Below are 23,222 nucleotides of genomic sequence, written 5' to 3'. Positions count from 1 at the left end.
ACAGTCTTTTGGTTTGATTAAACAAAACAAAAAAAGAAAAAGAATTTTATTATTGTGGTTCAGGGTGTTGTAAGGTCCTGCTTTATAATAAGTGAATACTGCTGATATAATCAAGTCATTCCACAATAAACTATATTTGAAACTGAAAAATATATTTGAAGTCATAAAATATGTTCTTCCACACAGGGAAATGATCCCAGCAACAAAGGAACGTTAAACTGGTAGATTTTTATTTAAAAAAAAAACTTGGCACTGCGCTGTCAAAATGCTTTGGTTTCTGTAAAAAGTTACGTGTCTACAAGAAGAACTTCACCGAAACTAAGAGTGACGCTTTAAATGCATTCAGAAATATAAATTTGACAGAAAACGAAGAGAAAACGGCAACAAGAACGAGGAAACGCTAAACCGAACGATCTTTAAAGGGGGTTTGGCTCGTCGCTTTGACGAACGAGCTGGAGATTTGTTTGCCCAGAGAAAGTGGGATGCGTGTACTCTAAACTGTCAAACAGTGTGGCCGAACATTAGACCGACCTGTGTTGTGGTAGAGGGTGTGTTGCTCGTGTGCTGTCCCAGCTTGCTGCAGCTGAACCTCAACAGTCTCTTGTCCGGACCCAGGCCACAGTCTATGAGAGATTGCGTCCCTGACAACTCTCGCACCGCTGCCCGTAATAGAAAATATGAAGTCCATGGCGCTAAAGCTGCGGAGCTTAGCAGGGTTAGCTAACAACTAAGCCTTCAAAGCGTTAAAAAGCCAACGGTCATCGCGAAAACGACTGTTGTGAAAAGAAGACTCCAAACTCGTGGTGTGAAAGGCCTTTAGTACTCTACACATTCCAAAACAGGAACTGTTTACGTCAACTAAGTGCCAACTTTTTTGCCCCTAGCGGAGCGTCAACAGATTGCCTCCACAGCACACTGCTGGCCTACATCCACTCTGTATCACACATAAAACCTTACTTTATCTCTCTTTCTCTGCTATAGCTTGAGGTCTGTTTAAAACATCTTATACACATTTAAATCAAACTTATACTGTTCTGTTCACAATAGTTTTCTCAGTGCCAACTGTAGACAAAACATGGAAGAAAAAAAAACAACTTTGAGAAATCTCCACACATAAACTATTTTTAAAATATCTTTCTCCTCCAGTCCACGTCAGTTTTCAAACTATTGCCGAGATCTTTCATTGCCATCAAGAGTGAGGCTTTGCGGGAACAAAAGTATCCACACCCACCTAACTCCCACTATAATAACTCTCTGATGAAATGGGGCGTTTACAACAGGAGCCAAATCTCGGCTTGGTACCTATTCTGTGTCTCGAGGGGACAAGTGTGAAACCCTGAGCAAACCCCGAGACCTGTGAAATGTCTGCTCATGCACTGAGGGGCAGGCCGTGGTGGCCCTTGCAGCGCACAAATGAACGTGGACAAGTGAAAACTGACAGAGCAGAAGTAGGTGTGATAATTGGGCAGCAGGCTCAGGTAGTGAACTCGAAAACCTGTAATGCATTATTCATCCAGGGTCAGAGCTGCTGCGGCGAGAACGGAGCCGGGGGTTTAGAGAAGGCCCTCAAGTGTTTCGGGCGAATTATAGAAGTGACCAGAATGATGGATCCTGCACCATTTATGCACTCATTCACATGAAAAACAGATGAGAGGGGAGGCATTTTTCTTAGCAGGTATATTCATATAGAGACGGTGCTTGTAAGTCATCTATGCTGTTTCCTGGATGACACTGAAACAGCTGTTACAATTGAAATAATTGAGCCTGTATAGTGCAAGTAAGTGCCACGCATGTTAGACACAGATGCTGCTCCATCTGCTGGGCAACTTGGGTAGTGTGGGCTATAGCTTCCATCAGAGAAAATATGCAGTTTAAGTAAGCAACAGCAGCAGCTACAATGATGCATTTTCTAATGTTTTTGATGAGCTCATTTCCCTACTTTCTTTTTTAAATAGAAAGGAGCATTGCCCTCCTCAACACTGATCTGACCTTCTTTGCCTCATGTACTCTGAACACAGCTTTGGTTTTGTTTAAATGAGTGGGGCTATATGCACTGCAAATGTCTCGATCAATGCATTATTGAGATACACGATAGCCTTTGAGTGAGGAAGATCTCATCTGACCCCTTTTTTCTCTTTGGACCATCCGCACAGCCATGCTTGCACACTTGGGTAGTGTGTTCACCCAGGTCTCAGACAGACTTACTGCTACTGCAAAATCCCTCTACCCCACCGCACCGCACAAGGCCTTGTAGCTGCATGATATACTGGTGTTGCTGTAGAGCTGCCCAGAGCGGTCATCAAATCATCCATAACGTCCTCGGAGGGAGCCTGACTGGGCTCCTGGTCGAGAGATAAACTGTGGAGTGGTTCACACCCCAACAGTAACACTCAGCCTGGTTCTACAGAGCTATTTTCTCTAAGAACACTTCCACTTTCTAATTAAGCTGTCGTGTGACCAAAGTGAAAAAAAATGAAAGAATTCCCTCTGTGCTCATCCAACTACATAAGCATCACTGCATTGACTTTATATAAGTGCCTCCGTTCTACTGAAGCCAGCATGTTTGATGTGCACGCTTCCTTTTTTTTTTTTTTTTTTTTTTTTTTAAGAGGTAATTAAAAAGACTGTGGATTCAGTTAGTTAACTGACATTCATGGTGTTATAATATTCTGAATTATTTGGGGAGGGCTGACTTGGGCTCATAGATTTTTATCATTTCCGAAAGGAATAGATCTGATTTATGCATGTGATATTAGACTTACTGATTATGTTTCTGATTCATTTTCTAACATGATCAGAGCAGCAACTGAGAGAGCGGTAATAGGCAGGGGATCATTCTGTTTAATGACTCTAAACAGGTACACAATACAGTACCTGTGTTAGAAAAATTAATAAACAAAAAATCCCAAAGTCAGCAGCTGCAGGCAAAAGCCTAAATAGGACCGTGCGCATGAGGCTCACTGTATGGAAGAGGACACAAGAGAGTGAGTATTATTCTTAATAGTTTCCCATTTCGAGCCAGGTAGACTACGGTAAAATCCCGAGAAGAGGAACACTTTCATTAAGGAACAAATACGCAGGCCACTGGGGAGCTTCTGCTTTCCCCGCCATCAAATGACGGACAGAATTCACAAGCAGCGTTACATAAGCAGAGCTGCGGCGCATGCTGGTGTGAACAGCATAATGTGTAGAATGACTGTATTAACATACATACTAACTGCACGTACATGTTCCATGGACATGTTTTTTTTTTTTTTTTTACAGTCACAATCTTCTTTTTCCTGTTTATAACAGAGTTTAGTCATGCAACACGAAGGAACCTGCTGGCAAACACAAATGAGCCTGTCACTGTGTGGCATATGGAAGGTTTATTGAGGTATGTGATATGGTTTGAGATAGTTTTCTTATGTACTTATGAGTGTTGTATGGCTTTTTTTTGAGCATCTATGGAGCAGAAGTGTAAACACTGAATTTATTGTTCTGTGTTTCACAATCGTTCTGCCCCATTATCCAGCGGCTAATACAAGATGAAAACCAATAAAGACGGTATGCTGCCTGGAGGAATCAGGAATCAGAGGTGTTAAACAGCCCTTGTCAGAAAATCCCACCCTCTCTTAGGCTTTTTCCACTGGGGAAGCAAAGCTTTGCCTCTCAAAAGCCTGTCAGCGCTTCAACAGATGAACATGTTTTTCATGCTGGCAGCAGGAACCAAATATTCACGAGAGGGTAACATGAATCAAATGTGGTGTGCCGCCTGTTAAGGCCGCAACAATGCCAAGCTGAATCACCAGATCATCTGGAGAAATGGGGACGTTTCATTAGACAGTACAGTGAAGTGCATGAATAAGTCTGACTGCTGTCGCTCAAACAATGCTTAGCGTTTGGTTATTTTACATGAACAATGTACATTTCAAAGCCCCCATCATCTCACATCTTGAAGCTTTTGTGAGGATAGTACAAACACTCAAGTCAGGCTATTTTGTCCATGAGTCATTATCCAACATCATCAACGATATTAAAATCATCCGCGAGTCTCAGCTCTAACAGAGAGCACAAAAGCAGAGATGAGTGACAGAGCATTTATATAAAAAAAAAAAAAAACTAAAGTTTGTGCCAAGCGGTTTATTATGTGGATTTAAAGAAAAATTGAAGAATAACTTAGATAACTTGCATAATTTACACCTCTCCTAAATTTATTGAGCTAAAGCTAGAGATGATTAGCATACGGTAGCTTAGTGTGAAAATAAGAAACAGGGAAGGAGATACATTATGGGCTACAGCTAAAACCACTTTTTTATGTATATAATTTATTGTGGTGTGCAAGTAAAAAAAAAAGTCTGTGTGTGTGATATTCCATATACTGTTGGTCCAGAGCCAGCAAACCAACAGTCCAGTAGGCCTACTGTTGGTTTGCTAGCTCACTAGATAATGGCCTCTCTCTACATTAGCCTGTAGATAATTGTAGCCAACTCTGTGGTTTATTTGAGCACATTGTACTAATACTAAAAAAATAAGAAATAAACTTGTCCCCTGCGTACATTTATAAAACAAATCCTATCAAAAGCATAAATATTGTGCATTTCATGGGGCAAATTAACATGTAGAAGCTAACTATCTGTAATAACTCCAATAATAAAGAAAATGTCCTGATTTTTCTGATTTCTGAAACTCATGTAAAGCTCTTAAAACACATTCAATTGCCGACATCGAGCTTTTGATTTTTTGTTTGAAGATATTCACGTGTATTCAAACTCCAGTCAAGTAACATGTATGTAAAGTGGCTATCTTAGTTTTTTGTAGCGTCAGAAAGTAAGTCTGAAAACACGTCCTGTGTGACGCATTTTAATTAACATTTAATGATTTACAGTCAAGTTCTCAATTCAAGAGAGATGCTCAAAAGCCTCTCCATCAGGAACTGGATCCTCGCGTCTGGATCACAACTACGCCTCTCCATCTGCTGTGAGCATGTGAAATCATGTGAAATTAGCTTGAAAGCTTTGGATGCACCATCTTGAAACATTTTCTTTTAAAAGGTCAAGAATGACTATGACTCACACCGAAAGTGCGTGGAGTTTTGTGAAAAACACATGGATCTAAACGCAGAAAGTCACCGGGATCACAGCCGGCCATGATCTGTGGAAAGAGGCTGTAAAGGTAATCAGTCCTTTCTGATGTGACCTTACTCTCCTTTATCAGCTGCTGAACCATGATAATAATAATAGTAATAATGAGAAAGGCTTTGGAGGTCAAAATAGCTGTTTAAGGCTCAAACTACAGTAGCAATCAGCCTCCCAAATAAGTGTTCTTCACTGCATTAGCAGGTTTCCCACAATGTTATGCAGCCATGATGAAGAAGAAAAATAAAGAAAAGGCGGCCTTAGCAAAAAAGTACTCTTAATTTTAGAAGATAAGCCTCTTGTCACAGTGAGCTGTGGTCTTTACACATGGGTTTTTCTCTTTACCGATTCAGAGAAACCTGGCCAATATTTTTCCCTTACTTTAAAACAGATCTGTGATGACAGGCCAAATATATCATCAATGAAGCGGATCTTTTGTTACAGAGAATGTACTATATAATAATATGGAATAAGAACTAAAGGAGCTTACTGGGTAAGTAATGTGCCACAGTCAGTTCAACGGATGATATCAGGGTGAAGCAATAGGCCTGTGTATCTTAGTTTGATGCTTTTAGTAGAGATAAGAAACGTTGAGGTGACGGTAGAGGTGGTATTGTGCCATCCAGCCTGACATTAACCTGCTGCCGCTACAATTCAACCCATCGTTATTGCCTGGCTTCTCTCTCAGGACACTCTCAGATCGATGAGCAGTGGCGTCAGAGCGGCCCATCTTTCAGCGCCACTTCCACTGCCCCCGCTCACGGTCATCTATCCTCTGTGGGTGTCTGAGCTGTCTGAAGCCGCCCCAAGAGACTGGGTGGGCAGCCTTGGCGACAGATGACCACTGACTTAGCTGGAAGAACACATCCGTTAGCTGAGCAGATCGCCTTCTCTCCGTTTCAATCTGATCACCCGTTTCTTCTCGTGCTTTGCTCATGCATTTAATTTTATTCTCTAGCTAAAATGCCATTTATGATGACAACCTGCTTGATAGCCTCCAGATAATGCTTAATTACAGGTGAAGAAAAAGACAGGGAAAGGGAGGGCAGGGGAAGTGGGATGGAGGGAGATAAGGATGCAAGAGACTGTGAGGGAGGTAGGGAAGGAGAAGGGACATGCATCAGACATGCACCACTGCTCACTTCATACGGGGCAATTTATTAAAATAATAAAGCCCAGCTTTGTGCTGAAGGTTAAGTCCACAATAAACCTGACAGCGAGAGAGGAGCCACAGTGCTGACACACTGCCAGGCAAACAAACAAAACAAATTATGTCTTGTCCGTGTCCATTTTATTATCCACTCTGAACTATTCCTTAGGAGTTAATTGCCTTCTTTTAAACCCAGACACAGCCATATATTCCATCATTACCCTAAAAAGCCTCTCATGCATCACTCAGCTAGATCAAAACCTCAAAGGCTGCTCCACACAAGCCTCTGAGCCCTGGACAAACAGGCATTAGAGTCAGGCAGCAACCAGATACAGCAACGTGCTGTGGAACTGCAGGAAACAGGCACCTCAAAACTGACAAAGATGCAAATCAGTTCAGCACTCTCCCCAGTTGCTGTAAAACTCTCCTCACACAGGACACTCTTCATCTATCACCTGATATCGCTCATTCCACAAGTACACTAAAATTGGATAATGAATCTCTTTCCCTCCAGGAGATACTGTAGATGGAAAAGATGTTTGTTAAATCACAAGCCTGGGACATACCGAATCATTTGATGTGTGAGATGTTAGTGTGGTTAAATTTCTGCAACCTTTTGAATAAGACCAAAGCATCTACATGAGTCAATTAGGACCCACTGAAGACTTAATTAACTGAGCAAGCAGGGACTCATTAGTAAGAGTCACAACGAGTATATTAATGAAACATACTCAGATTAAATAATGTGTCAGTCTGTCAGTACACAAGTTATTAAGGAACCAAGTGACCAGAAAAAAAGTCAACAAACCCGGTTGTTTTTGAGTAAGCACATGTCCAAACTCTTGACTGGTGCTATGGACTATCTAATAGGGTCACCATTTGTAGGGTTGTGTGACAATCTGACAGAATTTCAGTGAGTCTTATTCACACAAGGGGCTCCAGATGATGCTGACAAAGAATTGAGCTTCAGATTTTCTTTACCAACCTCGATTTGTTGGCAACTCTCTAGTAACGTCTAACCTGTTTTTTTTTTGCCTTGAAAGACCAGGGCTGGATAAGGAAGTTTCCAAAGTCATTAGTTTTTTGCATCGTTACTGCATCGTTAATGTAAGGAGAGTGACGTCACTCTATAGTGTGGCACGAGCTAATGTTTGTAGTTTAACTTGTGCCTCCACCTGGTTTTGTAAAGACAAACTCAAGGGTCCAAAGTTAAATGCATGAACCCTGAAAGTGTCCAGAACTCATTCTACAACCACAAACAGGCATTTTTACTTATATGCTTACTGGTCATTTTAATGAGTAATGTTGTGCTTATAGGTCACTTAACTTGATAGGACTGATTTTTTTCTGTGTTTTCGTAATTGTATTAAACATATTTTGTGCACTCCAACATTTATGACCAATCAGAGCAGACTGTGCCTTTCAGGAAGGGGGCCATGAAGAACCAGAAGCTAAAAATGGAGCGTTTCAGACAGAAGGAAACAAGAGGCAAAGTGACACTGTAGTGTCATAAAAAATGCTTTTTGAACTTGAACAAATGTAAAACGAGACGCGCCGGCCATTAAAAACTAAAATACACCTATAGCTGTATGTAACAGGGCTGTTTACACACCTGCGATATGAAGAAAAAACTTAATTCCGAATTCTACTGATAAGTCCAATGAAAACAACAACTAAAGCCTGACAACACTTTATGTGTTTAATATTTTTCACAATATGTGAACAGGTCTTTCAAAAACTAATCTAAAGCAAGTCAAGTCAAACTCTGAACTGATTGTATGACACCCAACCCAACATCCTGTCCTGTGTAGTGATCAGGGCAGCAGAAAAAAGAAGAAAAGAAAGTGTGCCGGAAAAGATGACATCCCGGTACCCTTCAGTGAAACTAACAGGGCAGATTAACGGCCACAGTCGGTGCTTTGTAATGTCTGAACTGCCGACTCTGACACTGCAAGTGAGGAATCATGAAGAAACAGCGCCAAGTGTTGGCAGCCATGCCCCAGCGTCCACCACACAGTATGATCAATGTGTTGTCCTTTTAATTCCGTTATCTTTTAGATTGACCAAATAAAAAAAATGCTGTATAATAATTTTTTAAAGCCTCTGAAATAAAGGGATAAACAGATTTTAGTTACAAGTTTTCTAAAATAAAGCCACGCCACTGGAAATTAGACAAGCACGCCTCCCTTAAAAGCCAACATACGTGTTCTTCCCAGCTGTGCCTCCAGTGATAATTTGTGTGGCCAAAGTGGAAAAAAAACAAACAAGTTAGCATCCAAACCTGATGTATGTCGCCTTTGCTGCTACGCTACTTTTGACAGTCTTCCAGAGCTCTGCCATCCAGTGAATTTCCAGAGCAGTGACCCGTGTGGAGAAGACGGCGAACAGCGCTGGCCAGCTAAATCTTATCCTCAAGCTATTCTTCTTCTTGGATAAACCGGTGCATTGCAAATGTGGCCCCGGAAGCCTCCTCATTCTCCTCGTATGAGGAGTTTGGGCGAAGTGGGAGGAGGGAGGGGAGCAGTGCTCAAGATGGATGTGGAGGAGTTGGGATCATGTTTGAGGTTTAGGTCCAAGCATTTTAGCCTGAAACAAACTTTCAAGTCTTTAGTCTCTATGGAGTGGGTTCAAACCTGCAAGGACAAAAGATGCTGGAAAACAAATAAAAAGCACTCAAAGCATGCGTCTGTCAGCGTATTTATTGTTTGAATGATTTATTTGCAAGGACTTCGTAATCATATAAAAACAACTCTATTTTTTCAAAGACTAAGCCATTCACACATTTTAATTTGCACTTCTGCTGAGCCACTCAGTTGTGTTGTTGTTTTTCTTAACCTCAGAAAGCACTTCATATACAACCTGGACATTCCAATTTCCCATTTGTTATTGATTGGAGCACCAGATTGCAACTTTGTGAAGAGTAGCTCATATATACGCAGAAGTTTTTTTTAAAGTCAGCCAATATAAACTTTAAACAGAGAAATGGAAAGAGAATGGAAACCAGAGTTTATTGAACCTTTTTGTGACCATTTTCCCACACAGAAATTTGTGGCATTACTTCAGTCTGTGGTGTGTCTGAACTACAGATGAGGAAAATGCAAGTGTTTGAGAACAAAACAGCCAGTCAAGTCTTTTCCCATCACTTTGAGATGTCGTAGCTGTAGTGTGAGCTCTCCAGTCGGGGACCGTTTGCTCTCTAATATAGTGGTAACATTCTGTAAGGGTTATCAAGTTCTAATTTGTGTCCAAATTTATATCTGCATGGAAAGAGGAAGCTGTAGGACTGATCTCAAAGAGACAAGACTTTCAGGGGGGGTGGACTGGGGTCAGGTGGCTCACATCACCCCTTTAAAGTGGCTGCTATGAACAGAGCTGTAGAAAACAGGGCAGAGAGAGATGCAGCGGTGCTGTGATCATGTGGTACTTTGACCAAAGCATGTACTAATACATAAGCAACAGTCTTTTTGTGATAATGGATATCATTATGAGTCCATATTAACACAACTTCAGACAGAGGCCTGATTTTTCAACTTCATCATTCTACCGCCTCTGTAAATGTAATTAACTGTTATGTAAGTATCACCCATAACTGTGTTATGGTTTATCTGCTGCTCAAAGGCGCCATATTGACTCTGACAATGTTTCACACTGGTTGTCATCCCTTAAATGGTTTAGTCTGTTTGTAGTTTGCAAATTAAAGGCAGGCAACACAGAGCTGTTTTCCCTCCCCTTTAAATAGGAGCCCATAAATTCATGAGCTAAAGAGAAAACAAATATCAACAGTTATGTGAAGTGGCAGATCTTATTTTCCTGCTGCTGTAGAATGAATCAATAGCAGGGGCCAGTCCAGGCGTTCAACAGAGGAAAACTGCTTACTCTTCATTTGAGCAATATGTAATCAATCCCAGCCAGAGGATGGCTAGAGCCATGTCCAAACTAAGTAGGGAAACAGTGGGATTAGTGGCTCGGTGGCATTTATAAATTGAGCCCAACGAGAGGGCCACCAAGAGACTCCCGGTCAACGCAATTACACCGGCAGGCCAATAAATCCGAGCCACGGAGCTTTAACAGTAGCGCTGTAGTAAATTCAGCCTCTTTCCTTATACTGCCCTCTTGCACTGCAGAGGAAAACATCAATTATTTTGTAGCTGAAAAAATAAAAAAAGAGGAATAAGAAAAAAAAACAAATAGTGGCCTTGGTTGCTACAAATCTCCGTGGCCTTTACCTCTGGCAAAGCTGTGAGTCAGTGTAGCGATTTAGATCTACACAACACTAACTCATAGACATGACAGCAGAGTGGAGTAAAATCTGCATTTGGTACCCTTGAAACAGGTACTTGAGATGGATCTAATAGTCCCTTTTCGAAAATGCGAAGGACACGAGAGCCGCTTAAAAGACCAGTATTGATTCAGGACTACATTCTTTGTCTCAGGAGACATTTGCAAATGATAGATGTCACACAATTATCACATTACACTGATCTTCATGACATTGAGGCCAAGGAGCAGCGATTCTGTTATCCATGTTGCTTGTATCCCACAGCAAACGCAGATCCTGACCCCCTGTTGTGATCACATGGTGGTTTTTGTTGCTAGGTTGTCTGAACACTAAACACTTGTGGAAGCAGCAGTGATTCGTTCTGTTTGACAATTAAGTATTACAACAAGAAACTTAATTTTGACTGACATCGGGCTAAATGGACAACCAACTTAATTCATAAAAGAATTTTCCTTCAGATGCAGCCTGATTAGTGTGAGATTGATGGAACCAGAGACAACCATATGTTCTTTCATTCCAGCTGGGGTTTCATATAAGAATGCAACACAATAAGGCCTCAGACAGAGAGAGCCTCTGTCAGGCTTTTTAATACAACCAAAGCTCTTCGTTAGATGTTGGCTGACTTTCTCTGTCAGGATGATCCCACACTGTTTTATTAATGTTATGGTCTAAGCTCTGGGGAGGATTCATCCCTCCATAAGACCTGTTGCAACATTTTCAGTCAAGTTCTCGTGTCTTTCGGCATAGCTCAGCCTTTTCACCCTGTTTCCTGACCTTCAGAATAGCCTCTTTACAGCCACCTTTCCATGGAGACCATTTCTGATGAGGCTTCAGTGAACAGTATTTCTTAAGGACGTGACTTCCTGATACTGTTGATTTACGGTAGATAGTTGTTGTTTTTTTAGGCCTGCCACTTCTTTTGCTCTCCATTTGTCCAGGTTTCTCACATTTTTTAAGGACACGCTGCACACCATGCTGAGATATGCCAAAAATATTTAACGTCACTCAAACTGTGTTCTTTGGCATGTTTTTTTTTTCTTTCTTAGAATCAACAAAAAAAAAAAACTGGAATCAACAATGACTCATTGTGTCAGGCTGTTAGTGACAAAGTGCACGAAGATACAATGAAGATAAATCAAAGATTGGTTCGTTGCAAAGTTGCTTGTTATGTATAGATACAAAACGGTTTCAGTCCTTGAGTTTGGTGCCTTTTTTTTAATGCCAGAAAGATTCACAAATAAGTGTTAAATTACTTAACAAACAAAATGAAAATACACATTCCACTGAAAATGGTCAGATACTCACTGATTTTCACTGAAAATGAGTTACAAAGCAGCCAATGTCAAGAGGAAAACTTTGACAGACCTCCAGAAAGCCTGGAGAACTATTGCCCAAGACCACTTAAAAAATCACAATAAACTTTGGCTGCTTGGAAGCAAGATATAAAGAAATTTACAGTACTTTTCCACAGTACTGTAAATGTCTTGTTTGTCTGTACCAAAAGAAAAAGAGAGAAAAACCCTATTTCGTTTATAATACACAACATCTGACTTGCCAGACTTTGCACATGTAATTGATTTAATACTAAACACTGCTGACCTTTTCTTTTGTCCAGACTCTGTGCAAGTCAAAATGTTTTGACGGACGAGGCAAGTCACCACCTACTTTCATGTTGGTGCTCATTCAGCGGTTGCTAAGAAGAGGAAATATTGATCTTGCTAGCAAACAAGCCGTGTCAAACCTTGATGGAGAAACAAAAGGAAGGAAAAGCCAGAGACTTCAACAGTGATAGGAGAGAGGAAGTTAGGCAGTGGAACAGAGAGAGTGAGAGAAAAAGACCCTCCTCTGGAATTGTGGAGGGACTGAGCTGCCTGGTGGTGCTACGAGACCAGCCTGCACTGCCAAGGCAAGACGGATCGGGCTTATCTCGGCGCACAGAAGCAGCACGGCTGGCGAAAGTACAGTGGCATGGCCGTGGGTGCTGCTACCAGAGCGTGACCAAAAGCTCTCACTCTCCCTGTCTCCTCTACATTTTAGTGATTCCCTCTCACAGTCACCCCCATCTCTGGACCAATCTGCCACATTTGTTCGAGGAAGAAGATGTAAAATCTTGATACTGTCACGCATCAGAGCAGCTGCTCATTTGGATTTTTCCTTTGATAATTTCCCAATGCGCCAGTTTTTGAATGATATCCAGTGAGGTCAGTGAGGACTGTGACTCTGAGGAATTGAGCCAGAAAAAAAACCTAGTTTGTGTTGGCTTATTCTTTTTTTTTTTTTAAACATTTTGTACGTAGGCTTTGTGAATTTCAATTTCAAAGTCCATGAGGAAAAAATACCCTTTAAAACAAAGATTGAGCAGGGACTGAGTAGGGATTGAGTAGGTCAAATTTAGCTTGTAAAGCAGCAGAACAGCAAATAAGCCAAACTTTGTTAGTTAGGACACCTACAATGTTTTGATGGGTTATGGAAATAGAATAGATAAATGCCTCAATTCTTGCTCCCACAAGCTTTTTTATTTTTATTTTTTCCCCAATCAAAATGAGTGACACCTCAAATAAAGTCTTTCCTGGTACCATCTAAACGTTTGGCGCTGTGTTCATAATATATGTGCAGTACAAGACGCACTGAATTGAGTTATTGAAGCAAAATAAAAATAAAAAAAGAGCTTCACTGGAGCAATACAACTCCTGAAATATCTCACTCTGTATGAGCTGCTGGGATTGCAGAAACACTCAGTCCACCAGCGGCTCAGTGCGAGAGGCCATCTACCGAATGATACGTAATCTGGTCTTTCTTAATGAGAAGGAGAGCAGAAATACTGCCATTTGAGAAGATAAGCAGCTTAGACCTAAAAACCCTTCAGATGTGCATACTGTAAATTACACTCACATGAGGTGAGACGCTGCCGTGCTCCAAACAGCTCGCCATTAATGAGCGCAACCGAGGTGGACAACACACAGCAGAGTTCCGTAACCTAAACTCAAGAGCAAAGAACATCTATATGGATGAGAAGTTTTTATACCGTGAGCAAGGGTTATTCTCCACATCCTTCAGTAGAAAAGTGATTATGGAGCCATGAAATTTGAACTCTTAATCACTCTTCAGCAGGGCATCAAATTAGTACAAGCAAATGCAAAGAGTTGATGGAGGACATTTTCCTCCTCAGATGAAGCATGGCAGTCACGTGAGTCTTGCCCAGCATATCTGACTAGCAAATGAAAGTAGCAAATGGATATTCTAATCATGCTTTAAAAAAAACTGTAGAAAACCTTTGAAAATGGTTTCAGATATACAAGTTCTCTCAATCCCACAACAACAAAAAAGCTGTGGTTGTCTCACAGCGGCTTGTGTGTAATCGTCCCCCATGGCTACGAACCGGATGTGTAAACACTAGAGATGTGCCACCTGAGACAATCGCATCAAACACTGAGAGGGTGCAACACGGGTGTACGGCCTGCGGCGCCGGCTATAACTGTCAACTTCCATAGTGATTAGCTCCTATTGCCATATAGTGGCACAACACTGCAGCTGCCACCAGAGCTATAAAAGTACCCTTTGAAGGACAAGTGCTGCAGCAAAAAGGAAAAAGAAAAAGAAATCTGAAATACTGAAGCAATGGGGCAGCAAACTTACACCCAGCCCAACACCCCCTTCGATCTATTGAACACCTGCTAATGGAATTTTGGCCGCTCTCTTAAAACTGCACACCAAGCCAGGCTTGGTGGTCTGTCCCCTCTTTAACCCTGCTGTGAAAATCCAATGAATAACTAGCAGGAGAATAATCAGTCAGCAGGCAGTGGGATCCGACGCTCTCAGGGCGTTAGGGCTCGCCGATACAGGTCGCTCCCTCTTGTTTATCAGCATTTCCTGTGTCAGCTTCTACAGACCGCAGTGCTGCTTTAGCAGATCATGACCCCCACTGAGGTAGCAAAGAACAGCAAATCTTGAATTATTTCTCTTTCACAGACACACAATTTTCCATGTTAAAAAGAAATTACTCATGATGAATTCCTAACTTTAAAACAGCTCTGACTGAGCCGCTTTCCAGTATGTACACCCAATACAGTTCTTTTAATAAAAGTTTGATATCGAACAATCAGTGTTTCATTAGATGTTTTCAGACAAAAGCATTACATGACAAACCTCTCCTCAAGACAGCAGCCAAGGTCGGCGCCACAGTTTACAGCAGTCTGTTGATGTTGTCCGTCTGTCCTTGAGACAGATTACCTGTCTCCCTGTCTCCCCCCCCCCTGCCACACACTGGAAATACATTAGAGGATAACAAGTGTAGGAGTGTGAGGATGGACAGTGAAAAATGGGGGGGAGTGGGAGAGGAGAAAGAAATGGTACATCAGGCTGAAAGAAATTAGATAAGGGTGTGGAGGGAGGCCGACCCTTTTTAGCTGCAGTGACATGCTGTGAAGGCACCCATACGAAGACATCTGCAGGATGTCCTGCCTGTGAGTGTGCACTCCGTCTCCATATAGTTAACACAAAGCAAACAGAATGGGGACCCACATGTGCTGTATATAGGTGCAGAGAGCACGAGTCAGCCCTGCAAAATGGAGACACAGAAGCATGCAGTCTGCAATAAGAGCAAAGGTCAGTCGTGGTGGTGGCATGCAGAGGCTGTCAGATGGCAACGCTCAGAGTCTGGGATAGCTGGTGTCATGTGTCACATCATCTTTGGAATCTGGCCCACCAATTCCACTCCATGCCCTCTCCTCTCATTACTTCAGTTCCTTGCCTTCATCAAATCTTGTTTTCTTTTCATCTTTGTCCTTTCCCTTACCTCGTTTCTTTCACTCCTTTCTTTTGTATTTTGTTGATTTCTTTTTCATCTCACTCGTTGCCCTTTGCATTAATTTCTTCTCACCTCTCCCGTTCTCCTTTTCCTTCCTATCATTTGGCCTCCATCATTTTTTTCTTCCCCTTGTCCTTTGCTTCCCCTCAACTTGCCACCTGTAATAATACTTTCTCTTATGTTTTTCCGCTTCTTCTTGGCTGCAACCTCCAGCTTGATCACCCAACTTCACCCAAATCCAATCTCACTGGTGAGGTGTTAGCAGCATGGCTTCTAAAGCAACATGATAAATGACTGCAAGCAGGCACAGTTGGATTGCCCAAATCCACTTTCCCACAGGTCCTCTGTTTTCTTTTCCTTTGTTTCCCTCTTCTTCCCTTCTTTGCCTCTTCCCGCTCATTTTTATCTCCTTTCCTTCCTCTTTCCATTGGATTTTGCTTCCTTATCTACTTTTCCTCCCTTCACTCCAGTTTTTTTCCCCACTTTCTATTTTCTCTCCTCTCTTCTTCTCTTCAGCTTTGAGTGGGCTGTAATGATCCCAAACGTTCTTCTAAAGTACATCACTCTCTAAGATAAACACAGGAAATGGGACTGTCACTCCGACAGTGTAAATATTGTCCACGTCCTCTCGCCACTTTGCTTTGCTTTACCGTGAGCAATGACTCCTCCTCATTCTGTGTCAAAGGACACTGAAATGACTGTAGCGCTTTTAATGGAAGAAGGCCATCAACACCATCAATCGTCACCCTGGTGGGAGGCTCATTGGCCAGGTTATTAAAATGTCTTTTGTGACTGTGCCATGTGCCTCTAATGACAGGTCTGTCTGAAGCTCGGCAGACAAGCACAGCAAGATGCCTGCCACATTATTACTAACCCATTAAAATAAATTAGCACGATCAGCCCTGTAGGAGCAGCCTGGTCAGGGTCCGACTGTATGAAAATGCCACAGGGCTATGCTTAGAGCATCCAATCAAGACAGGAAGTGGGGAGACAGGACAGTCACTAATCAATGTCTCATTATGGGATACAACAGTGTTGACGAATGCCAGATGCATCATGTCTGTAGTCATATGGTGAAAACCCAGGCCTTGTTCTGATTGTGGTTTATCTAGGCCAATGCTTGCCGGGGCAAATGATAAAAATCCTATGACTCATGCTTTTAAAGCTCGCACAATTTGTTGCATTGCAGTTAAAAGCCATAAAAGCACAATAAGGCGCAGTCACCTTTCATTTAATGGCTGACTGGCTGCAACTTCCGACCCTGTGCTTCTAAAAAGAGCCCACAGCAGTCACTGGATGGCTAATGGATGATAAGGGCTGACTGAAATATCAACAGTCAGTTCACCTGGCCTTTTATCCCACAATTTCCTTTATCGATTATCACCCACTAAGCTGATACAGACGACCGTGGATCAATCCGCTCCCGGGTCGAAGCTTGGCTGGCAGGAGCAGAGTCAATGAACGATGACTCTCTAGAAAGCTCATCAGCATGTGACACCAGCAGACGGACACACACACACACCTTCAACCAGCTCCTGCCTACTCAGTGACACACTGCGACCCCATTTTGACACAATCGCTCGCAACCTACCCTACGCTGCCCTCACCCTGCAGAACAGCCTGCTGCTCTGATTTACATGACCGATCTGCACGCTGTACGCTCAAGGACATGCAGTGAAATAAATCAAATAAACTGCTGGATAAGCATGAAGATGGTAATTTCCTGGTAATTTAAGTAGCAAAAGGGAGCCATCTTATAGCGACTTGTTACCATTGTTTGGTAAGTATCAAGTATTCTACTCATATCTGATGAGAAAAAATGTAAAGCCGAAAGATACGTCTGAGTAAATCTGCCAGTTACAAGTTCACCTCGTCTTGTAAAATTAGTCATACTGAGCATGTGTTGAGCAAAAGCATACTTTCTTCACTTTGAAACATTAAAACTATATACTAGTACAAGTGTAAATAACTGCCTGTACACATTTATACAGGAATTTAGTTGAACAAACACTTTTTTCAGTGACTTAATGTATCAATGTGTTACTCAGAACCAGCGCAGATGTTGGAAAAAATCTGTTTTCTCTCATTAAAAACAACTTTCTTAATGCATGCAGATACAGTTACATGAAAAAATCTCAATGCAATGTGAGCTGAACAGTAAACATTAAGTAAAGTATTCGGTAAACAAGCAATCCTCTGCTGTCTGCTGGGAGGCAGTAAGTACCAGACACTGAGGTATTCAAATGCCAATGCTTCATTTATCTTTTTTCCCTCTTTTCTTTTACTTCCATACCTCTCACATTGTGTTCATCGTTAAAGTTCACTGTTAAAGAGTGTGACTCCATCTTCTTCGGCATTCTGTGAATAGAGATCAATGAATACTCCAACATGTCCCTGCCTACATCTCCGCAGGGCTGTAGATAACACAGCCTGCTCTGTTGACTCTACGATCTACGGCCCCCCTGGCCCCGCTCGGCATCGCTTTTAACAGGTAAAAAACATCTTATGGACAAGGTGAAAGAAGATGAAAAACGTCTTAGCAGAGGGGAATTCATCCGTTTTTAAATTTTTTTCTTCTTTGCAGCCCTCCGAACAGGATATAAAGTAAAAAAAAACTAAAGTGTACTTTATTAAATGGAGAGAATAATTACACGACGAAAAACACTAAAATTCACTAAAATTCCTAAAATTCATTGGCCCTGAATGATCAGCTTCAGCAGGATCGTGTACATTACCTCCTCTTTCCCACTTTAGACCTGCACAACTTGCAAACTGAATCGCATCATCGAAAGCAACGGGGATGCATTTCACTCATCAGTTCAGATTTAGTTTAGCTCAAAGTCATTTCATCATCTCTGAGAAGCTGACTCCCCAAAGCGTGCTTCGCTCCCCGACCAGAAACTTACACTCCAACACAGATCAAGGCCCGCAGCAATCTGTAACCCGACCCCTCCCACATCAACACTGCCAAAAATAGATTTCATCACAGGAGTAAATCTCATCTGGGCCACGTAATTGGAATGTGTAGGCAGGAAATGAATTAGGAGCTGAGAGACGGGGAGAGCCGGCTGTGATGGTGATGTGGTAAAGTTTAGCTGTGTGAGACATTTGTACCAACAGTTTAAAGATGGTATTTTCACACAAAGATGCGTACAGAGAATGACAACAAGCTCCTTATAAGAAGATACAGCAGTAAGGATAACAACAGCTGGGTAACAGCACATCAAAACTTAAAAAATAAAAACACAGTTGATACACTGAAAATTTCACGTTATTAGCTTTAGATCAGAAACACATCAGCCCCACGTCGGTTACCTATGGTGTAGCCTCTCTTCAGCTCGCCACACCGAGGACTGCGCAGCTGGGAGTTGGCAGTGTTGTTTTCCTTCACCGCGAGGCCAGTGGTTGTCTTGGCAACAGGTGGAGGAGCCTTGTTGCGGGGCGAGGCTGGCATCAGAGTCGGGGAGAAACCTTGACTGGCAATATCCACCGACTGAGATTTCTGCTTCAGTCTACAGAGGGGCAAGCAAAGCAGAGAGGAAGAAAATATTATGGTTTTGATCATACCAGCATACAAATGTAAACTACACCATTTACCCGTTATTTAGGGAGTTTGATAAGAACTACTGAGTGATGTTCACTGTTCAAAGTCAGGGGCAAGCTCAGCACATTTCCATCCGAGGCTGCTGATGCCAGAGTGCTGTGTCACGGATGTGTGATCATGCAAAACAATTTTCAAAACGGAACATAAGTTAGGAGGAAGAATCAATAGGTTAATCGCACCCTTCTTGAGGCTGAATTTATGAGCAACACCCTGCTCTCTCACTGCAGAGCTGTTGACTGCACAAAGGGATTAAACAGCAGGAGTCAGGGGCTGAGACTTTTCTGGAGAGAGTGCTAAAAGTTGTAGCAATTGCACTGTCGTGCTCGAAATTATTTTCTTTAATCCCATTTTGTAAACAGTAATGTATTTTTTGTAGTAATAATTTTAAAAAAATAAAAAACTCTGGGCTGGTCACATGAAGCCACTTGTGGTTTAGCTGTAAACTCCTGATGTGCTGATTCATTTTTAGTTCAAGTTAAGTAACTACATGCAGTGTGGTCGACGGCGACAGCTTTGGTGACACAATACATACATTAAAGCCATGGGTAGACCAACGAGACAGCATTTTACCAACAGAAACATCAACTGCTCCACCCGGCAAGACAAGTCCGAAACACCTCCCTCTGAGCCTCGCCTTGATAACGGAGGTCCTTATCCTATACCTAAGGGGGAGTTTTTTTGGACACCACCCACATATCATGACCATAGATAAAGTTTGGGATGTAGATCTACTGCTAAACTGACAGATTTGCCTTCCAGATTTGTATCAAAGTTAAAGAACAAAGTCAAACGCATTTTTTTCTGTGATATGAACCAAAAATACTATGACTCCCTGGTCCTTTATTAAATATTAAATAAATCTATATGAAGGTAGCCAACCAGAGCTACACTTATAATAAGTATTTATTTATAATGGAAAACAAAACAAAAAAAGTTTAAAACCAAGACAGACGGCATCATTTTCTTTAAGACTATATCATCCCTGAATCGCACCACAACCCTTGTATCTAAATTTGCATTCAATTGTCCAGTAAGAGACGCACATCCCTAGTGATGACCTCTTATTATGGTTGTTTTCAATGTTAGTGCTTGAGTGTTGAGGTTACCATTCCCATGGCGATATTCGATGAGTCAAAGTAGCAAAAAAATTTGATACTGGTAGAATGATAAATGTATTCCTTCCACATTCGTTTTGGCAGCAACCGCCTTTAGAAGAGCACTGCTTATGTAAAACGTATCAAAGCCCTGCTCAGTTAGGTCAAATCAAATCACAACAACAAGGCAAAGCCTATTAAAGGCCTGATGAGATTCTGGGTTTGGATTTTACATTTAGAACTGAGTTAACTGAGCTAATCCCAACAGGTAATCCCCAAACAACCAGCAGGAGATCTATCCACTTACAGACTTTAGGTCTGAGAGAACACACTGAAAGAAGAGTAACCCACACACACATAAAAATGCCTTCACGCAGAAAGCTTAAAAATGCTTGGACACTCATGCAAAAACTTAGAGGAAGAAAGTGAAAGATACTTCCTGGAACACTAGCTGTCACTAGCCTGAAAAAGCCCTGAAACAGCAAAACAAGGTTCCCAGCTCTGCGCTCGCTCACACACACTTTCAATCATTCCAGCAAAACTGCTGAAGCGAACAGAATCTTTCTGGCCATTTCACCCGAGAGCCCATCCCCTCATGGACCAGAACGCCACACATGACACAGAACCTAACTGGCTTATGAAAATGCATAATCTCAGTGGAAATGCTGTCCGTCACTGTGTGTGTTCTTCCCAACATCACGGAAAACCAAAGCAGTCAGACGGAAGATGAGACGTGAACACACACCAGCTCTATACATGTTCTCACCTAAGTGCATTTAGCTGAAAAACACACACAAATCGAGGATTTTCTTCAAACATTTCCAGGAAAAAAAGAAAATGAAAGAATTTCTGTCTGTTTTTGTTTGTTCGAGCGCATTGATTTTCTCCCTTGGGCTGTGTTGTTCCTCAACAGATTTGCGTGTAGTGGAAGTTTTCACTAAACTAAACAAAGGCAGACAAAGTTGGCTGGATGTGCCAGATTGTGCCCGTCACTATTTTGAGGAAGCAGTGTGTTTGTTTGGATGGTAGATAATGAGGCTGGAGAATAAGTGAGACGCAGAGACCTGCTGCTGCTGTTAATGGCAGTGGAGGAGGAAACAGAGAAGGGAAGAGATTGCCAAACTGTGTGAAGTCTATCTGCACTCCCTTAGGAGTTGATACTAATTACTGTCTCATCAGTGGAACAGAAGCCCCTATTCTAGCTCTGTTTCACTGAGCTACAAGGCCAAATAGAACCAAGACACTGTGTGAGTGTGTGTGTGTCAGAGATCAGCTAAGAGGGACAAGACAGAATCAATACGTTTGTCTCCGAAAGAAAGATGGAAACAGAAATGGGTAAACAGAATGACAAATGCGTGTGCACAGTTCACTCGGGTTTTTTTTCATAGCATGGCAGGAAGTTTCAATTAAATGCCTATTCATTTACGAGCCACTTCATGTTTCAAAGAGCTTCAAAGTGAAAGGACCTAACAGCCAGTCCCAAGCGACAATGCAACACACAACTTTCTGAAAAACAGAAGCAAATGAAAATGTGTGGAGACAAAATAAATAAATAAAATAAAATGAAATAGAATAATATCATCTTGATCCATTGGTAGCTTTCAGCAGATTAAGTTGAGCTCTTGGGAAAGTCAAACTCCCTCTATCTGACACTACGAACCGGACCAGCTACTTTTCTGCACAGCACATATGTTTGATTGCAGTCCAAGACTTCGCATCTTTGAAAAGTGAGTGAGTTTAACCATGCAAAAAGCATCTAACTCAGCCTTCCATGCTCCAACTTTAAAGTGGTGGCACTGGTTTTTGCTGCAGCTCTGGGAGAACTTGACAGCTTTTTTGTGGTTTCTGTCAACCTTTTCTAAAAAGATGCTTTCAAATGTGGAACAAAATAAACGTTGATGAAAACCTGGTTTATTTGGAATTATTCGACCGTGTGCATGATTCCGAAGCCCTCTGAGGTTAGCACTAACAATTTATAGCACCTGCCGAAATGTGTGCTGTATGCTGTAGACTCCCTGCTGTCTTGTGAGAGTTTGAGGTGTCAGAAAGTAAGAAGAAGCATGCAGAGGATTAAAGGTCAACCTGACAGATGGTACACACACAGTGGTGTAATGAGGATCAGTGCTTCACTGGAATTTCACAACTTAACTGATACCACCACAAATCCCTCCTTCAGAAATGTAAAAAAAAAAATAGGAATAGAAAAAAGATTTTGGAGGGAAATTGCAGTATTACGAGGATCTTCCTCTCACACCAGTGAGGAACTGGCAGCCACGGTGTTGCTGGTTGGGTATTTTTTTGGGCGGCTATGAGGGGTAAATAGACTTTGTTCTGAGCTGTGTGGTTTCCATTTCCCCTGCAAGCAAAGAGCTCATGACCACAAGAAAGGGAGAGAGGAAAGTCAGCAAAGCCACCGGCTTTGACAGATTCCCATCTGTGAGAAAATGTTTGAACAAAGTCTCGCAGAGGGAGGGAAAGAGGAAAGCAAAGAGATGCGGGACATTTTGTTTTCCACTCCGCTCTTGTGATATGACCTGGGACAGGCGGCAGTGCTATATTTGCAGCCCTACAAAACTGGCATCACTGAGATTATCAGACTACAGGGATCCAAGTGCTTTGGCAAAGGATGCATAAAGAACAGGAAATTTGGGGCTAAGTCAAAACATGCCTATCGCTTCCCTACTAAGAGGGATTAGAAGAAAAAAAACACCAACACACATACCTCTTTTTAGGGGTTCTTCATAGTGTGTTGTGATTATAGCAGCAAATAGGAGGCTGTGCTATATGACGTCCGAAAGGAAGAACTTAGTTTACATCATAGTCAGTTCCAGTGTTGGCAGCACGACAACCTGTCTGACAGTGATGGTGAATGCTGCTTATGCAACATTAAAAGTAAAACAGGGGACAACATGTAATCTGATTATTAAAAAGCAACCTGCCATGTCAGTAAAGTTTGCCCATGGTTTTGTTTATCCTCATGGAGTAGGACTAACAAATAAATGTTTTTCATTGGATGGTAAAATGCATGAAATAGACGGATACGGTGACAACATCCCCAACTGGTTTGTGAACTTTTGTGAAGCTCTCAAACTTCAAGGTCAGCGTTTTGGCTGCCATCATCTTGCTCTTTTACAACCAGGTGCTCCATCAGATGTGAGAATCTCACTGAGA

At 41.9% G+C, this 23,222-nt stretch overlaps 1 protein-coding gene across 4 annotated transcripts in view; it reads right to left on the bottom strand.

Moving 5' to 3' along the window:
* The window catches only part of oxr1a (oxidation resistance 1a), a 146,589-nt gene that overhangs the window by 55,586 nt on the left and 67,781 nt on the right, over positions 1 to 23,222 (bottom strand). For 3 of the 4 annotated variants that reach the window (XM_072394876.1, XM_072394878.1, XM_072394879.1), the window contains exon 3: positions 18,669 to 18,865. In XM_072394876.1, the coding sequence (XP_072250977.1) occupies positions 18,669 to 18,865 (197 nt within the window). Of the gene's footprint in view, positions 1 to 531; positions 846 to 18,668; positions 18,866 to 23,222 lie in introns of those variants that run through there. The other variant, XM_072394877.1, reaches the window with a different exon arrangement.

The sequence above is a fragment of the Leuresthes tenuis genome, unplaced genomic scaffold, assembly GCF_036924035.1.
Source record: "Leuresthes tenuis unplaced genomic scaffold, fLeuTen1.0.hap1 SCAF_10, whole genome shotgun sequence".
NCBI classification, from domain to species: domain Eukaryota; kingdom Metazoa; phylum Chordata; class Actinopteri; order Atheriniformes; family Atherinopsidae; genus Leuresthes; species Leuresthes tenuis.
Note: the sequence above shows the minus strand (reverse complement) of the source record. Positions and strands in the feature narration are given on the sequence as shown.